The sequence below is a fragment of the Anomalospiza imberbis genome, chromosome 5 (genome assembly GCF_031753505.1).
Source record: "Anomalospiza imberbis isolate Cuckoo-Finch-1a 21T00152 chromosome 5, ASM3175350v1, whole genome shotgun sequence".
Taxonomy (NCBI): Eukaryota; Metazoa; Chordata; class Aves; order Passeriformes; family Viduidae; genus Anomalospiza; species Anomalospiza imberbis.
In genome coordinates, this window is record NC_089685.1 from 7492044 (window position 1) to 7510524 (window position 18481).

The 18481-nt window shown below is 41.3% G+C and overlaps 1 protein-coding gene across 4 annotated transcripts in view; it reads right to left on the bottom strand.

Moving 5' to 3' along the window:
- GRM3 (glutamate metabotropic receptor 3) overlaps positions 1-18481 on the bottom strand; it is a 102908-nt gene that overhangs the window by 16684 nt on the left and 67743 nt on the right. For all 4 annotated transcript variants that reach the window (XM_068189545.1, XM_068189546.1, XM_068189547.1 and 1 more), the window contains exon 3: positions 15303-16158. In XM_068189545.1, the coding sequence (XP_068045646.1) occupies positions 15303-16158 (856 nt within the window). The remainder of the gene's footprint in view (positions 1-15302; positions 16159-18481) is intronic.

Here is an 18481-nt window from a genome sequence, read left to right on the forward strand (position 1 = left end):
GAATTACTTGCCTCAAGCTCAATGTTTTACATTTCCAGGTATGTGTTGTCCTCTTGCTTGTGCAGCTCTTGGGCACAGATGTGGTCTTTAGGATGTGGGGAGAATGAAATGGATGATAAGTTACAAACCTTCATCAAGGAAACTGTGGAATTGCCCTTACCCTTTTTAAAGAAATTTAAGGAATTAAAAAATAATTTCTTCTTTCTTAAAGCATTTGGATTTTGAGACGTGGAAGGTAAAAACATGTCAAAATTCTGCACTTATTGTATTTCTCCACAAAAACACAAATAATCTCCCCTGAAATTAAGAATATTTCTTGCAGTTTTTTTGTAAAGGTTTTATTAGTTTAACTTTAAAATAAAACAAATACATATGGAAAATAATCCAAGGTGTTATTCTTTTTTTTTTAAATGTCTGTTTAGTTGATAATTAATTTCAGTTGATATAATTTTTTTTAATTTAAGTTTATCCACTTAAAGAAATGGTTGGCACAAGAGGCAAAATGCATGCAGTGTAATTGAAACCAGCAATCAACTTGCAATTACAAAGGAAATTAAACCATGACATCAAACTGCCTAACTCCCCCCTCAGGCCAACTCCCTGTTTTGTACACAGAAGCAAGGGGAGCCCACCCCCATTATGAAGAATTATGGCCACTCTTTAGTGTGACAGCACATCAGCTCAGGAGCTGGAACTGTGACTTCTGGGCTGGCCTTTGGTAGCTTCTGAAAAGTTTTGATCCACAGAAAATTTGAGTTGGCTGGTGAGCTCTCTGTCAGTTGCTGAACATTAATGTTGCTCTCAGAGAACGTGATGGATTTTTTGATTGTGACTTTCTGCCAGTTCAGGGGTTCTGGGTGCCCTGTGTCCAATTTGAACATTGGGGTGAGGGACATTCCCATGTGACCTCAGAGCTGGGAACTGGTGCCATGTCTTTTACCCCTCTCTTCCCAGCACATCCAAGGTGCAGCAAGAAGAAATTGAAGCTGTGTTTTAATTTTGCTAAAATTTACTTTTGGACTAAATCTGGGACATGGTTATATCACTGGGGCGCGAATCTTTCTCTTTTTGGAGGCACTGTTCCATAATGTGCTAATTCCACCCCCAGACTGCATACGTAGCAGTCTAAGGAAGTGTTAAATACCTAATAATATTTTTGCCCTTCTTTGTCAGCCTGAAGGAAATCTGAATAGTTTTAGTTATTAAGATATTAAAGGAAGTTGGTTAAAACATTCTCTCCTCTGTGGGGGACTTAAGGATTAGAGACATGTTTCCAGACACAGCTCTGAATAATTTAGTTAGATAGTTTGCCCTTAGAGATCAGAAGCAAATGAACCATGAAATAGACCCTCTGGCTGTTATTTCCTAATTGACTTGATATGAAGACACTCCCAAATCAGGTGGACTGACATAGATTTAATTACTTATACTGCAATTCTATTATTTAGTAGTAGTAATATTGTAGCTGTGACAGTCCAAGATACAAGAAATTTCAAGTATCTAAGAAATGCAGTATTCCTTATTAGACTTACAGATGGAAGAAGAGCACAAGCTTTCAGGCCCAAGGTCACTCCATTAGGTCACCAGCACCATTGCTCAATAAATTTGACCTCCATTTATTTTGAAGGAACAACTCTGCTCGGAGTTTAGTATATCAGGTTTTTATTTCCTGCTGGAAACACAATTTCCCTTTGCAAACAGCCTCATTACCATCCATTTGCAGAGTAATTGCTGAAAGCTCTTTGTTCACTTCTTTAAAAGTATAGAGTTCAGAAACAGAAGGTCTGATCGAGATGCAAGACAAGATATGGCAAAGAGATGTTATGCCAAAAGCTTCTTTTTTTTTTCCAGATATGTGGGCAGTCGAATAAAGGCATTGCCTCTTCTTACAAATCTTATGAGACTATGCTATTATTTTTGTTAAGGAGCTACTGAAAACTCTTGGCAATCACCCTACAAATTGCTAATAATGAGGTAATTTGCAAAATGAAATTGTATTTGCAGTAGGAAAATAAAACCCTAAGTAGTGAATTCTAAGGAGTGCATGTATTTGAAATAATTGAAGCTCAAATTTACTGAACATTTTGTGGGGAAAAAAGGAGCTGTAGAATGCCTCAGAGCTGGAATAAAGACACAATAACACAGAGAAACATAGGAACCTTTAGGCTTAGACATACTATGCAGCTCAGTTATAACATTTGGCACATCTGACATATGCTGGTAGAGGACAAAGAATTGGAGTACAGCTGGAAAGGTGAATGCTTCACACATCATGTGGTGTAAGATTCTGGAGTGGATCAGTTTTCTCTAGGAATATAATATATGAATGAAAAGAAAAGTGACATATATTTCATGATCAGAAATTTAATTGGAGTGTCTGTTTTGGGAGTGCAATTTTCTTACAGATCTCCTATGGAGAGTGGAAGGAAATTGGCACCTCCAAAAAGGGGCTCCTGCTAATGTGAGATGCCATCAGGGAGATGGGTAACTTCCCCCATCAATAGTTCTCCAGTTATACTACAAAAGTGTGTCAAAGAATACTTTATTTCTCCACTGATGGAGAAATAAAACTAATGTTTTCAGTAAGGCCCACCACACACATTAATTGTGCTCATCTTCCCTTGTAAAGGTATGAGTCTGGATTTTATTTTTACTCTTTTCCATTTAATAAGGCAGTGGCTGGAAATGTAAATTTACTGAAATTGGAAGTTAATTCCGTATTCAACAGAGTCCATCTCAGCTGACCAAATGCTGAGTCAGCCAGAGAGGGGAAAGTGGGCTTCTCACAACAATGAATTCCAGTTAAAAGAGAGTCAGATAAAGGATAACTCCTGGCTTTTAAGGTTATTCCTGCATACCACACACAAGCTGCCAAGGTAGCACGTCATCTCTCCCAACATCTTGAGTGTTCATTTGCATGTGTTATGCTACAACGCACAACCTGCATGTCCTATTAATACTTGCAAATTCTTCTGTTCTCAGGGATAAAAGATAAAACTGAGACCACAGAATCACTTTTGCTAATGCTTTTCTCCACTGAATCAGTTCAGCAACAGCAATCACTGGACCTCAGGGGAAAATGTAAAATGAAAATGTTGATTTATTTGCCTGTTTTATGGTGGAAGTAGAGACACATTGATAGGATTAGACTGATAAAATGTTTCAGAGATCTAGAAAAGACATTAACAGTACTGCCTCAAACCTTCCTCTGACTTAAGATAATTTCTTCTCCAAAGAGCCTTTAAAGATGGGCTTTTTATTCTTTCAGTTACTGGAACATTAACTAGCCATTAGCTATTTATTCAAATGGATGTGCAAATGTAATAGAGGAAGTTTAACAAACTTTTTCAGCACATTTTCATCAGTTCCCAATACTAGTTTAATTGTTTTTTAAGCCACTGTCTGGTAGACACCTATCCTGGTACAGCAGGCCAATTTTTGACACAAAGCTGATCACTCGGAGCAGTGATCAGCTGTTGCATTCATCAGGGAAATAGAGAAATGTCGTGGAAAAATTTTACTTTCACAGAAACCACAGGTAAAATGTATTATTTGGGGTACATTATTTATATCAAGGGAAGGAACCATAAGAGCACAACCTTTTGCTGTTACAGGCAATGACATAGTTGCTGCTTAGGATAGAAGAGTCAAGCAACCCCACCCCATAAATTTCTGCATATGATCAGGCATGTCTTGGTGTTTTGAAGCAAATTTAAGACTTCTTGTAAAAGTTAGAGCCACAGAGAAAGTGTTCCCACAGGAAGAGAGCAGGACAGTTCTGTAGCAGAAGCACAGGAAGATGCTCGAGGCTCCAGAGCTGCACACAAATAGTTAGCTACTGATCACTACACAAATTAAACCTTGGGAAGAAGGGAAGATGGCTTTTAGGGCATAATTAATAGAAAGAAAAGCATGTTTTCAGCATGTGCAAAACATCCTGTGAATGGTGAATAAACAAATGCAGTAACAAGAAGGTACAGCCCATCCAAGAAAAAGAACTGGGAATGTCCCCTGATTGTGAATACTGGAACTCACCAGTGTTGCTAACTGAACACCAGGAGGTCCTCCCTTCCCTTTGGTGTGTAAAGACCACTGATTTTGTATTTACTGCTCACTTTTTTATAAATGCAATCCCAACAATCATACATCAAGTATTATTTCTTACTATAGAATTGGGTTAGGTAAAGTAAATTTTAAAGGACAGTGGGTGAGTGCTCCTGTGAATGTGCGAGTTCATGCCTCTCTGTGTGTTTTCCAACCCATACAGCAAACGTGGTTAATACTGGATCATAGAATTATAGTGATATCAGAGGTAGCCCTTAGCAATCACTTTCCACCCTGCAAATCCATATTCTCTCAGCTACAGAGTTACATGGGATTTCTGTAGCATATACATTTGGCGTGAGGACTCTGTTCAAGCCTGGGCTTCCCTCAGCTTTCTCACACCAGTAGCTTCCCTCTTTCCTCTGAGCACAATGCTTTCCCCTCCCTGAATAAAATGATGTTGTTTTCTTTGCTGAGCCTCATATTTCAGCCACAGAAGGGGGAAATATTTCATATGTACAAAGGAATAGTTGCCTTAGCTTATTCCATCAAATTGTCTGAAATCTGTGTCTAGCAGCAAGGAGAAAAATGGACTGCATGAAACTTCCATTGAATTGAGGAGCAATTGCAGATATACATTGAAAACGTGAATGTCTCTCAGCCTTCAGAAATGGTCTTGAATTGCTCTTGTAAGAAATATGCTAGATGTGTGTCATTAGTCTAGGAGAGATGGGATGATTCATATATTGCCAAGCAGGAAGATGGATTTGTACAAGAAAATCAAAACTCTAGGAGATGAAATTCAGATGCAAGACTGGGGTCAGGTGCCTTCAGACTGGGAGGTAAAATAACCTGTGCTTTCCATCTACTGGGTGTCTGTAACCACCATTCCCATCCCCACAGCTTCTGGCTGTGAGCTGTTCTTCACATGCATTCAGGAAAAAGTGAGTTTTTGTGTGGAGACCCTACATCACAAATTAATGATCTAGGTAATTTCTTGACAAAATACATGCCTTAAGTTTAAGGATTTCTATTTGGAGACATGGTCCTTTCTGACTTAGTGCTGAACCCCTTTTCATCCCAACAGTAAGCAGGTGAGCTGTCCATGGATGGAGCAAAAAGCAAAAGAGCAAATTAATTCATTCCACATGAATATGCGTCTTGTTCCCCTTGCCTTGAAGAATTTTAATATTCTTTGTCTTCACTTGTTATATGCTCAGACAAATGCACTTTCCAGGCAGGAAGAAGGAAACAAAAGGAAATGACTCACCCAGATAGCAGCAATGAAATGTATTTTTACATTATATTCTATATCTGCTAACTAAATAACCATAAATATTGCAGTGATGCCAAGGCAGATAGTCTCTGAGATGCTTTTAGAGGTGTTTAGAAACTTGGCTCTGACAAATGAGGAAATAAAAGTCACGCACATTAGTCTGTCAGTTCCATCCAGTTTGCAGTTGATAGGAGTCGTGTAGAAGGTCAGTTTGTGAAAAGCATGCATATGTAAAAGGAGTTTCTGCTCCATAGAGATGTAAAGGTGGTTGCTTTTTGAAAAAAATTGGAAGAATTTTGGGAAAAATATGTTAGTGGAAAATGTAAATAATGGCTGTTTTTAGTTTGGGTTGAGTTTCTTTGTCCCTCTTTATAGAGAAACGGCCCTGTATCACTGAGTAGTGGGGATTTTTTGCACTGGGAATCAGAAATGGGAAAGACAAACTTGAAGAGAGTAGTTTAGGCTTTGCAGAAAGCTGAAATAGATTCACATGCTCATCTGGGCTGCAGTTTACAAGTACAAATACAGCAGTTAGCTTGGGACAAACTTTTCTGCAAACTTGCTAAGTGGAATAGATGTAGGATTCAGGCCATGATCTGTGTCTAGATAGCAGCACCAGGCTGGGTTGAGTGTTAGTGTCTCACTAATGCAGCTCTACTGGTCTTGTCCCTGTTTTTTTTGAACCATTGTTAGCCTGGAAATATCGTTGTACTGTGATCTACTGGGTGAAGAAAATATCTGCCAGGGATGTTGTGAAATTAAGGTTATTTAGAGGAGAAAAGATACTTTTCTATAGATTATGCTTTCACTTTTGCCCTTGTAGTATAATTATTAGCTGCCAACAAGGACATGGGTTTTGTAAAAATAACGTAACATTTAGTTATCTTTGGGATTAGACATCTGGATATGTGACTTTCTGTAGTTTTCTTCATCACCTTTTGAAAAGATGAGTTTTCTTGAAGACTCACTGGAAGTCCAGGGCACACCTAGATTACTCAAAATAGTAGAATGGAATCACCTTCTCATGTGTTGTCCTCATCCTCAACACTTCTGGGGTCATGTTCTGAGCACAGCCTTTGCCTTTGTCAGCCCCCGTGGTAGTATCTCAGCACCCAAGTGAGACTATGATATTAGGTGTGGAAGTGACAAAGTGCTCTTCTGTAGCAGGTGGTAGAGAAGAATCTGGTCTTGCCATGGGCTTTTCAGAGCCAAATTAGATGCTAAAATGTTAGGGATAGGAATCCTGAACCAAAGTCTTCTTTCTCACCTGACATCTTCTCCTTCAATGTCACAGGAAAAAGCAGACCTGAGATCTCTTTACTTATGTGGAAACATTTCTCCCAGGTAAATCTGCACAAAAAGTAAGAATATAATTCCATGGTATGTCCTGGGTTGCCCTCCTACTCTAAAACCCAGTAGGATTGTGAAAGGGAATGTACATAGTTGGGGGATGAAAATGTTGTATGAGATTTCCTGCTCCTCTGAGGACTTGTACTGACCCTTGGTGTTTGGGATTCACTTATCATTTGCCAGCAAAACAAAAGATAAAATAATAACTATTATAAAACAAGCAGCAGGCAAACATTGGAGCCTGTGATTTAGAGAAATTAGGTTACCAAGCCTTCTGTCTCTCAACTATGTGAGCTGAAAGAAAATCATTGCTGTTTGCCAGTCATGTGTTTTTCCACAAACACAGGGTGTCTAATCTCATCCTCATTTACACACTCCCATGGATGCTGTGAAATCTAGAGATTTATGGCTGCCTAAAGGCTACATTATTAATAGGAGATAAGCAGCTGACTATAAATTACATACAAGACATAGACTATATAATTTTATGTTCAGTATTTCATAGCTCAGCTGAAGTGGTGGGTTCTTTAAATATTCAAGTAGAGGAAACCGAGATGGAGATCCAGTTGCAATTTTAGGGATGCCAAAGTACTTTCATCTAAATATGCCACTATAGCAAGTTTGGGGCTGTTGCTGGCCTGTGGTTTCTGCAGGCTTTCCAGGAATGACACCCAGCTGGGTAAAGGCCAAAGGCAACATACTTCCAGAGACTTCCTGAGGATTATGTAGAGAAGCTGTTGCTGCTCTGCATCCTGCTAATGCTGCATTTCCCATCTTGCTGTCCATGGGAGCTCAGTGCCCATGTCAGGCAGAGAGCAGTGGCAGCCAGCAGTGGTGGCAGTGGTGGCAGCAGGCAGTGGTGACAGTGGTGGCAGCAGGCAAAAGTACCTTGCCCCCGAGTTAGATGGGGAGCAATGGCCCAGCACACCTTGGCCAATTCAACCTCTGCTCCTGCTCACTCAGGCTAATTACTGTGACTTAGTGACAAAGGAAAGCATGAAACAGCAGATTTTTCTGATGGTCTCTGGCTTGATAGCAGTCACCATTAACAGGTAGGTCACTGACCTGCCATTATGGTGAGAGAAGTTTTAATGGAAATTTTATTTGGGTCAAGTACCCTAGAGATGACGATACCCGTGCCCCTCTGCCAGCCCAGGTATCCAGTTCACAGAGCGAAGTGAGTGACACACAACACATCCAGAGTGCAGACCAGTTGCTTGCCATCATGACACCTCAAACCTGAACTAGGTGTTGAAAAGGTTCTATAGTATTTTATTTTCAACTGGTTTACATCTATAAAGACCTGAGCAAATTTTTCTGACTGCACAGCTGCCTTATCTTTCATCAGGAAGTTAGCCTAGAGACCACCCAACCTGCTTTATTCTTTAATTTCATGATTTTATATTTCATGATTTTATATTATGAATCTATAGCATGCACAATTAAAATCTATATAAATGCATATATATATAAGTATATAAATATATTAATATATACACATACTAAAATCTTCAGGAGGACTAAGTAGAGATTGGCTTATTTACTCTTGGAGGGTAAATTTACCTGTCGTGGTTTGACATGGAAGTGATTTTTTCAGGAAGTTGGGTCAAACCAATCAGTGGTCAAGTTTGTATATTGGCACCTGAAGTGACCACTGAAGATAGGGATACGCCTCTGAGAACACAGGGGGTTAAAAGCAAGAACTCCCAAGAGCTCGCTCTCTTTGGTTCCGGTCAGGGTGCTGTGCAGACCTCCCCTGCCCAGCCATGGGCTGGGTGGGGGAGGGGAAGCCATGTGGCCTGGCTGAGGTGAGCTGAGGGGTAGAAGGACTGGAACCGAGCCAGCTCCTGTGGATGGAAGGGTGGAGAGAAGCGGAGATGTCTTTTTCATTCCCCCCCCCCCACCAGAGGGAAGAGACAGAGAGTCCGGACGGCACCTGTAACTTTACCGGCAGAGGAGAAGGAGGTGGGGGGAAGGTGCCCAGCCTTCACCTTGGGAATTGGCTGCTGGGCAGAGATATCAGCCGTCCAGGGAGTCTGAGCTTTTAACCCTTTCCTGAGAAATGAAGGCTTTGTAAAATATTACTCCTCCTTGATTTGAAGTAGAAGAGAGACAGTCTGGGATCCGAGATGATGGAAGAAGAAATTCTTGAGTTGGAAGGAGATGATGGAGTGGCTTGTGGCTGGACTTTTCTTGTTAGCCATAGACTGAACGAAATTCTCCTAACAGAAGCTGCACTTAGGGTGGTGCGTTGGTGTGCCAAGAGATTTGTTTCAGTGATTACCAGCAGAGGAGTAGAGAAAACAGAGGAGAGTTGGAGAAGGTGTGGAGAAGCCCTCTATCTTCAAGGAAGAAGAAGAGGAGAAGAAGACCTCTGTTCTTGGACCCTCAGCCCCAGGGGAAAATGGGGGGGACGGTAGTCCCAAAATGAGAAACGGAACTCTTGTTTCTTTTGGTCCATGGCAAAGCATCCTTAAAGGAGCCCTATGAGCAGTCTGTCCATGCACGGTGGTGAGAGCACTGTGACATGGAAAGGAGAGTGTCACACTGGCAGATTTTCTCCGGGCAGTTGCCATGTGTGACATGGAAACACAAGGGTGGCAATTGTGTTTCCTGGGGAGTCTGTGGCACAGGAGAGACTCCTGTCTCCCTTAAAAGATTGAGTATTTGAATATCTGAAGGGTAACACTTGATCAGGATCCTGGGTGGTGTCTCACTGTTGAGTTTGTTTGGAAATTAGGTGGGAGGAGGAGGAGTGTTTTGGAAAGTCTTCATCCAGGATTTAGTGTTTGTAGTTTTTATAGTAGTAGTAGTTTAATAAAGTTATTTTCTTTGTTACTAAGCTTGGGCCTGCTCTGCTCTGTTCTTGATCACATCTCACAGCAATTATTTAGAAAAGTACATTTTCATAGGGGCGCTGGCATTGTGCCAGTGTCAAACCATGACATTACCCAAAGAAAAGGAACAGCAGATCCCATGAGGCCTCTAAAGAGAGGAGGAAGGAGAAAGTAGATGGGAACATCAGGATTACCAGGCCATCAAAATCTCGTTGCAGCTCTCTGTGTATTTACACCAATGTAACTCCAATACGGAGAGAATATGGGAAAATACTGTGCAGGTTCAACTGTTCCTCTGCTCTGAAACAGCAAGTCTCAAGTGTGCTTTCAGGGACTGTTGCTTAGCTCTTTGCAAGGTTTTAAACACTATGACACATTTGTGGTCCCAGGAAAAGACAGCTATTTTTTCTTATAAATCCTAGACATCTTTTTCATGTATATCTTTAATTAGTATCTTGGGGAATTCACTCATTTTCCTTGCTTTTATTAGCTACAAATCCATCATGTATTACACTTTTACAACTTTTATGATTAACAAGGTAGTGGATGCCTTCTGCCCATGTGAGCTTTGCCTTCCTCTGAAAGTGTGTTCTGGTTTATTCTACAAATAAGCATCACAAGGAAGGCCATGAGGACCTCACTGCTGACTGAGTGCTGAAGGCAAGGGGGATCTGACCCGACAAGAAGGACCTCCTTGGGTGAAGTGTTGGAGTAGCAGGGCCAACTGCTGCAGAGCCTGGCTTTGAGTGCTGGCTTTAGCCTTCACAAGTACTCCCTGCTGTGAACTCATAGCCAGCCTTTGAAATTTCTGCAGCTGTAATCTGCTTGTGATAGCAAATGCAAGATTCCATTGGTCTGTGCTCCATGCAGCCTGGCTGAGCACTGAGTTTTGAAGTGTTCTTTTGACAGGAAATATTTATGGGTAAATCCCAGAGCAGGGACTACCCAATGCTGCTGTGCTCAAAAGTAAGGTGACATCTGCTTGTTGCAGACCATGAATTAAGCACTTTCTTTCTTGGATAGAACAGATAGGATGGAAATGGTCTGTGAAATTGTGTTCCCACAACAGAAGTCACCAGTGTTCAAGAATAAATGAAAAGGTGAATTTGTGCTTCTGCTTCATATCATTTCAGTGTTGACTGGGGCAGAGTGAGGAGGAAGAGAAGGAAAAAACAAACCACATAGAAATGCAAGACCAGGTAAGAATAGAAGTTTTGTCATAAAGTCCAGTGGAGGAAAGAGTTAAAATCGGACCTGACTTACAAGACTTTTCTCATTTGGAGTAGTCATTCTGGTTAGCCAGGGGAGAGGACTTGCCCAGGACAAGCTATTTTTGGTGATACAGGCTTTGCTGTAGAAGAGATGGATTTCTGAACACAAGACAGAAAGGTCCATGACAGTGGCTCTGTTAACTCAGGAGGGAGAAAGGGATAGGAAAAGACACTGGGTACTTTAAATATGCATTGCCTAAATTTTTTAATGATCTTTTTTCCAAGTCTACTACTTTAGCTAAATTCCTCCAACCATTAGCTGTGCAGGTTCTGAAAACTGCATAAGATATGTGGACATGAATACATCCCAAAATCCAACCCCTTTCTGCCCATATGCTCCCACACTAGACTGAGGACAGGGTTAGTCCTGTTACACCATCAGCCCTGCTAACTTGTGTGGGAAAAGCTGGAGCCCATCCCCACACTCCTGCATGACAAGGCTGTTATTCTGCACAACAGACAAACAACCCTGGAGCTACTGCTGGCCTTTCATTATCATGGCTACCCTTCCTCACCCTTCCCTTCCAATCCAATGTCCTGGAGGAGCAGCTACACCAGGCAGCAACATGTAGGGCACAGCTGTGCAGGACCCTGCCACTTTTTTATCCCAAATGATGGACACCCCTCTCACACTGTCCTGGCACTTGTCAAATGTGATGCTTGCAGTAGTGCTGTGGCCAATGACAATGCTGCTTTCCTGTGTCGTGCTGGTGGCTTAAACGAGCTAAATAAGTCAGCAAAGCTGTTTGCTGCACTGTCCCCTCCACCCTTGTGAGGGAGGAAGGCTTCTGGGTGTGTGAGTTCATACTTGGATTCATAGCCCTCCCAGGAGCTCCTCTGTATGCTGCCCTCCACCAGGCAACGGTGAAGGGTATGGCGAGAAGTCGAGTTTACTCTGTGCTCTCTGCCGTGGAGACCTTTACTTTTGTTCAGCACTTCTTTGTTGTTCTGTTAATAGAAGTTAACAGCCTCTTGAACTGGCATCTCTTTATCAGCAGAAAACCATCACGATTTAGAACATCAAGTGCTGCACTTCTGCCCTCAGGAGGGAATGTAGAGGATGGGAAAATCAAGAAGAAGAACCAGCCTATATCTCTTTGAAAAGCCAAATATACACTGAAATTGAGTGAGTGCATTTATCTAGAGGCTGGACTTTGCATTCTCACATCCTGGTGCTGGAAGCTGGAATTAGGCACAGGTGTCTCTTTTTTCCTTTATTAAAAAGATTCAGAATACCATGACATTTGTCATATATGTCTTACTGACTTGCAAAAAAATTATGCGCCTGATGTATCTCACAGACAATAAGGAGTGAAATCTCACGCTGTCTTCATCCCACACTGCAGTTCTGTGGAGTTATTTCAATTTAATGAAAAAGAAATAAGTAGGAACCCAGAGATATTAGTGAAATTACCTGTCACACAGCATGTCAGCAACAGTGGCAGCACAAGGATGCACAAATCCTGCCAGTCCCCTACAACCACCCTGCTGTTAGCTGGTCCCTGAGTATTTCCTTGCAAATCACATTATTGCTGTTCCTGAGAGTCTCACTTCAGGGTTTCAGCTAAATGGCAAATGAAAATAAACCTTAATCACTCTATACTCCATCTGTAGTCAGTAGCAAGAGATGTAGGGGCAAATCATACCTCGCATGGGTTGGAGCACACTCTGCAAGTGCTGATCCCCTCCATTAACTGTAATCAAAGTCTAATCAAAACTAATTTGAGTGTGAAGGGTAAATGTCTAAAATTGCTCTGTCCCACACCAGTGATAGAAACGCACCTGATCGTTTACTCAGACTGGTGTGTGTGAAATGCACCATGTTCCAGCAAACTGGGACAAGACATTCAGGGCCATTTGCTTGATTTCTTCCACTATTTCTTTGCTTGACTTCTATGCTGGCAGGGCTTATCTATGTGGACCCCTGCCTTTTAGCAGAGGAGACATTGCTTAAATAGCTTTTTGTGTGTCTGCAAATATGGTTATCACTGCTCTGTTTCTTGCCTGTTTCCTTGTGGTGGGTCTGGATTGCTACCCAGGCTAAAGAAGAGAAAACATCCACAGCCTGACTTGGCTGCAGTGTAGCTGCTGGACTGGTAACTTCCATGCCACCCTCTCTCTGCGCTGGGAAAACACTGTCAGGTTTGGAGATGGAAATATGAGAGCATCTTTGATCAAATGTACCATGCAACAAAATCCTCGTATTGCATTAACAACACACACAAAGGTTTTCTTCATCCAGGAAAGAGCAAAGAATAATTCTTGGTCCCATAGAAATCAATGACAAGACTTATATGTATTAAAATCTCACATATGTATTAATTCTTCACACCCTTCTGAAAGGAGGAAGGGATGGAAGATTTGCTTAATAACTCGCTACATAAAAATCACTCACCTGCTCAAAAAATAACTTACATTAAAACAGGGATTCACATTATAATGGAAGAACTAATAATAAAGAAAGGAGATGAGCAAATAATGTTGTAAGCTGGTAAAAAAAGGTATATGGAACAAAGCCATTGGAAAAGCACTTGACAGGTTTCTTAATGCTTTAAATTGGAAATGAAAATTAATAGAAAATAAAGCTCTTCAGATTTTCAAAGATTTCCATGCTGATTTTTAATATAATTAATTTGGTTCAAAAAAGACCCTTCTGTTTTCAAAACTGAAAAATGATAGGCTTCAATTTTTTTTCCAGTTTGAACAGCTTCAACTCTGAATTCATAAAAAAATAAAGGATATTTCAGTCAAAATGGAAACTAATTTTTCTGGTTCTAGATAAATAAAATTTTTCCTGAGATTTTGGTGAAAGAAAGTTGGGGTTATTTTGGCTTTATGTCTGGATGTTGAGTGGGAAAATGCTTGGGTATTAAAACTATCTGCATGTTAGAAAAATTATTAAGAATCCTATATTTGAACAAAGGTTGCTTAGTCTTTAGGCTGGACTCTATTAAGAGTGTTTTCATTTAAGCTCATAAAAATACCTGTAGTGTCAGAAAAATCTTCAAAATAATTGAAGTTTAAAATATTGAATTGCCTACTCATTTAGGTAGGTCATTACAGTTGTGAAGTATTTCCCTGGCAGGGACAGAAGCACACCACTGCCTTCCCTCCTGATCAGCATGCCAGGAATCAGCTCCCATGAAGTGCTGTCCTCCTAAAACCAATTGATTTCAACAATTTAAAGACATTCAAGTATCTCTGAGGATAAGTGCAGGCAAGCGAAAAAAGAGTTTTTATGTTTTAAGTACTGTGAGGAGGGGAAGGAGAAAGGATTATTCTTAATTTCTAGAGGTCTAAACCCAAAAAGTTTGTTTTATTCTGTCTTGAGTACTTGGCTACAGCAGCTGCACCCCACTGGGAGTTAGAGAAGCACCAGGGATGTGGTTGGTAGTATCTAGAAATGATCTGAGCCAAACACTGAGAACACCTCTAAAGGAGGGGGAAGTTCGAGCTCCAATTTGACAGTTTTATGTAGATTTCAGTGTTATTAGCATTGTACAGTTACTGAAGGTCTCTTGGGATTGAGCATGCTGCATCCTACACATGTTTATCCTTCAATTCCTCTTGGAGCTAGTTCTCACTCAAAGCACATCATGATGGTTCCTTACTATCGACTCAGTCAGTTGAGAGTATCAGTTTCACAGTACATAGAAATTCAAGTTCAACCTAGATGCTTCAGAAGAAATTCAGACATGAAGAAACAAAAAGACAGGATGTTCTACACTTTACTTTCCTCTGTAGATCTATTTAGCTTTGCTGAGGTGTAATATTGTTATGTCATAGTATTAATAAAAAAGCTAAACTCAGCCTTATGTGGTGGCAAAACCACAGCGATGCCATGTGCTGTGCAGCCAGTCCCCGTGAAGTTTGCTCATATCATTCCCATAAGGATCACCCTCCTCCACATCTCCTGCACATGTTTAATGCAGCTTTTTTATACTTTGCCTTTAAGCCTGTAGTTCTGTAACACAAGTAATGGCACTCCCCCATATGTTTGAATAGTTTATGTACCTCTGGTTCTATGACAGGAATTATTACTTTACTATTGCAAGGACGTTGGCCATGGTCCAGCAATTATGTAAATTTGTAGCAAAGCGAGAGAGAGAAGGCCAAGTCTTGGCATGGGATTAGCAGGCGGCTGCCTGGTGTAGCAGGTGGTGAAAGGACCATTGCCTTTCAGACATGCCCAAACTGGCTGTGAATTAAATGGGTGTTGGTGTGTGGAATTTTAGAGAATGGAGTACAACATTGCCAAGACCAGCTGTTGCCACCTTCACCTCTTCCTTCTGCTGGAAGCAGGAGGAGCATCAGCCTGTTTCTTTTAGAGCTCTCATCAAGCTCCTCATCCTTCTCCTTCCTGCCTTCTTGTGACAGGAGTGACCTTGTCTGTGTACCATCCTGGTCTAAACTGTGTAAATAGTTGCTACCAGAAATTTGGTGAGCTGTTACCATGACTGATGAACATTTCCCTAATTACAGTGCTTAATTAAATTCTGTAGGTACCAAAAGAGGAGTTATTACCTGTAAAGTTTACTTTCAGGAGATAATCTTTGTACAGCTTCCTACCATCCAGATGCTTCATGGCATCACAGAGTTTGGTGGTGTTTGGGCAGAGAGTCCTCTGCATTTTATGCAGGGCATGAGCCATTGCATACACAGCATTCACAACAAACATGATCTTGGATTCTTGCTCATAGTTGGAACTGTTGATGGTGAAGTGCTTTTCACAAGCCTTTCTATGCGGTTTCCGGTTCTGCAGGTTACACTGGAATTTTTGCTCCCAAAAGTCCTTGAACCAGGGGTTGCGCCTGTTGTTGTAAGGGCTGAGACTTTGGAAGTACTTGTCAAACTCTTTAACTGGATGGGAAGCAAGCTCCAAGGTTATGGCCCCGGACGCTATGTGCTCGTTGCCCTTGACAATGCTCTCCTGCGCTCCCCACCCGTCACTGGCAATCCAGGTGAAGGACACGTTGAAGCGGTTGGCAGCCGCAATGAGCTCCCGGGAGTCGTCGCCTCGCATGAAGAGCACCACCACCCTGGCGTTGGGTTTCTGGAGCAGCTCCCTGATCACGCCGTCGTAAGACTTCCTGATGTTGGACCGTCCCACTTTCTCAGAGGTGGCGATGCAGATGTTGCGCAGGCGAGCTTCCTGCTCAAAGGCCTCGATCCCTGTCTCCCCGTAGTCTCCTTCAGAAGCCACCGTTGACACGTAAGTCCAGTTGAAAAACCGCAAGATTTCAGCCATGGCTTTCGCTTGGTAGAAGTCCGGGGGCACCGTCCGTGCAAAATAATCGTAGCGGGATTTGTCGCTCAGCTTGGCACTGGTGGAGGCGTAGCTTATCTGGGGGATCTGGAAGAGTCTGAGCAAATTTGCCACCTAGAGACAAAGCAGGGTGCACAGATTATTAAAGAGGGGTATTTATAAAATGGAACGGAAATATTTTTAGGGAAAGGCATTGACAGTGTTTTTTAATAAGAGGTGTTCTGATGATCATAGATTGAGGGTGTTGATAGAGGATGTTGATAACAAACTCCAGGGAAAGCATCGCACTGAGCATAAGCACAAAACCTGTTCTGATGCCCAGTTAATTCCCTGGGTCCTGCTGGGAATGTAATGGACCTTTATTTTCATGAAACTCAGCCTGTTTAAGCAGCAAATAATTAGACACAAATGGACAATATATTTCAATTTCAGACTGTGTTCCTTACTAAGGCCTGGGGATTTGCATGCCTTTGCTGTTCGTAGTGGGATTCATCTTCTCCAAGATTCATTGTATTTGATGACCAAATGCACTAAGAAGACATAAATTTCGGTTTTGTGCAAATATCACAAATATACAGGCCTTTTGCAGAACTTTCTGATCTCACTTACTCAGGCTAAGTCCCCACTTCTCCTATTTTTTACTCATTTAAACTAACTTTTTTTCTGAGATGTTCTGGCTGCAGACCAGCTGAGATGGCACATCTGTGGCATGTTAGTACTCTTCAAGTGTTTCACAATGTCACAGAACCACAAAATCACAGAACCACAGAATCACAGAATTGTCTCAATTGGAAGACAGCCTCAAGGATCATCGAATGCAACTTTGAAGTGAATGGCCCATATGGGGACCAAACCAATGACCTTGGGCTCTACCCAACTGAGCTAATGTCATGTTGACCTACAGTTTTTAATAAAAAAAAAAAAAATAATAATCTTTATTTGTCCTTCCAGTTTGATTTATGTGGTCCAAAGTCCTGCCTTTTTTTTTTTTTTTTTTTTTTTTTTTAATTTGGCTATGTCCAATACTTAAATATTTCCAAATCTACTCTGCTGCTCTCACAGAAGTGCAACTCTTGGTCACATCTGGAAAGAAATGAAGAAAGGCTATGGCATTTTTTTCCTATGATAATATCTTAAATGACAAAGAGAAGATTGGTGACTAGAAGTTCTGTCCAATAAATAAAATTTGAAGCTAATCTTAGAGTACAGCCTAAGTACAAAAACCATTTGAAAAGCAACAGTGTGCTTGAGATTTCTGCAGTAGTGTACTTGAGATTCCCAAGGGAAACTTATTAAAAATTGCCCAATCCTTTAATTTTTTTTAATCTTCCCCAGATGTTTCTTTGACCACAGTTTGTCTGTAAGAATTCAAAGGCAACGGACTGTTTTGAAAAGATTGTTGTAGAAGAGGCAAATTTTGGAGGCTCAGACATCAGTAGCAAATTAGACAGTCTGGTAAAAAAAAGCCCAAAAAACAAACAGAAGAATTTTATTGCTTTTCAGCAACCTGTACGACTTAGGATTTTATAGATTTAGAGTCTGTCTTTTCTGTAATGCAGACACTGAACTAGTATCCTGCTGTAGCACAGTTTGCCCTTGTAAACTGGTGTAATCTCATCTGGGCCAGACTCTGCTGTGAGCCACGTATGTACAGGGACTTTCTACAACCTCTGGACCACATGGAACTGAGGACTTCAGGAGGTTCTTATCCTCCTGACCTTCTGGAGCACCACGAAAGACCAGGTGTCCTGGCATCTCAACTGTAGCTGTTGAGTTGAAGTTTACCTTCACAAAAAACAACATTGGTAGTGGTTTATTTTAGTTTAGGCCAAAATAAAACCTTTCCTACAGTACTTGGAAGGAGTATGCTGAGCTTTAGCTGACACTGCAGTTTTGCCAGTGGGTACAGGCACAAGGCTGGGAAGTGCTGCAGCTGAACGAGTTACTGTCCCTCAGAAAGCAGCTGCTGTGTTCTTAACCTCCCTGCTGGATGGTAACAGTCATTAAACCACCTTATACTGGAAGTGTGGGATTTAATTTGCATCTGGTGATGGAAATGAACAGCTTTAAAGCAACAGGATGGGCAGAGAGGCTTGTTCTGTCACCAAGGTACAATGGATGCTTTGAGCATTGTTAAGTCCCTGTGGCTTTGTAACTTTGATTACATGCCCACATATCCACATGGTTTGGTTCACATGTCCTCTCTCAAGAGCAATCCGATCTGGTAATAAGAATGTACTCCATGTAGCTATTCTGGAACATTTCCTGCAGAACTGTGTGGGCTGGAATTGCTATTCTGGTCTCAGTTTATTCTAGCAGGAGTTATTTCATTTGTGCTAAACCATAATGAAGATAGGCACACACACCTTTCTGCATTTCCCCCCTCAAATTGGCTAAAGAAGAAGTCCATTTTCAGCAGCTCAAGTAATGCTGATCA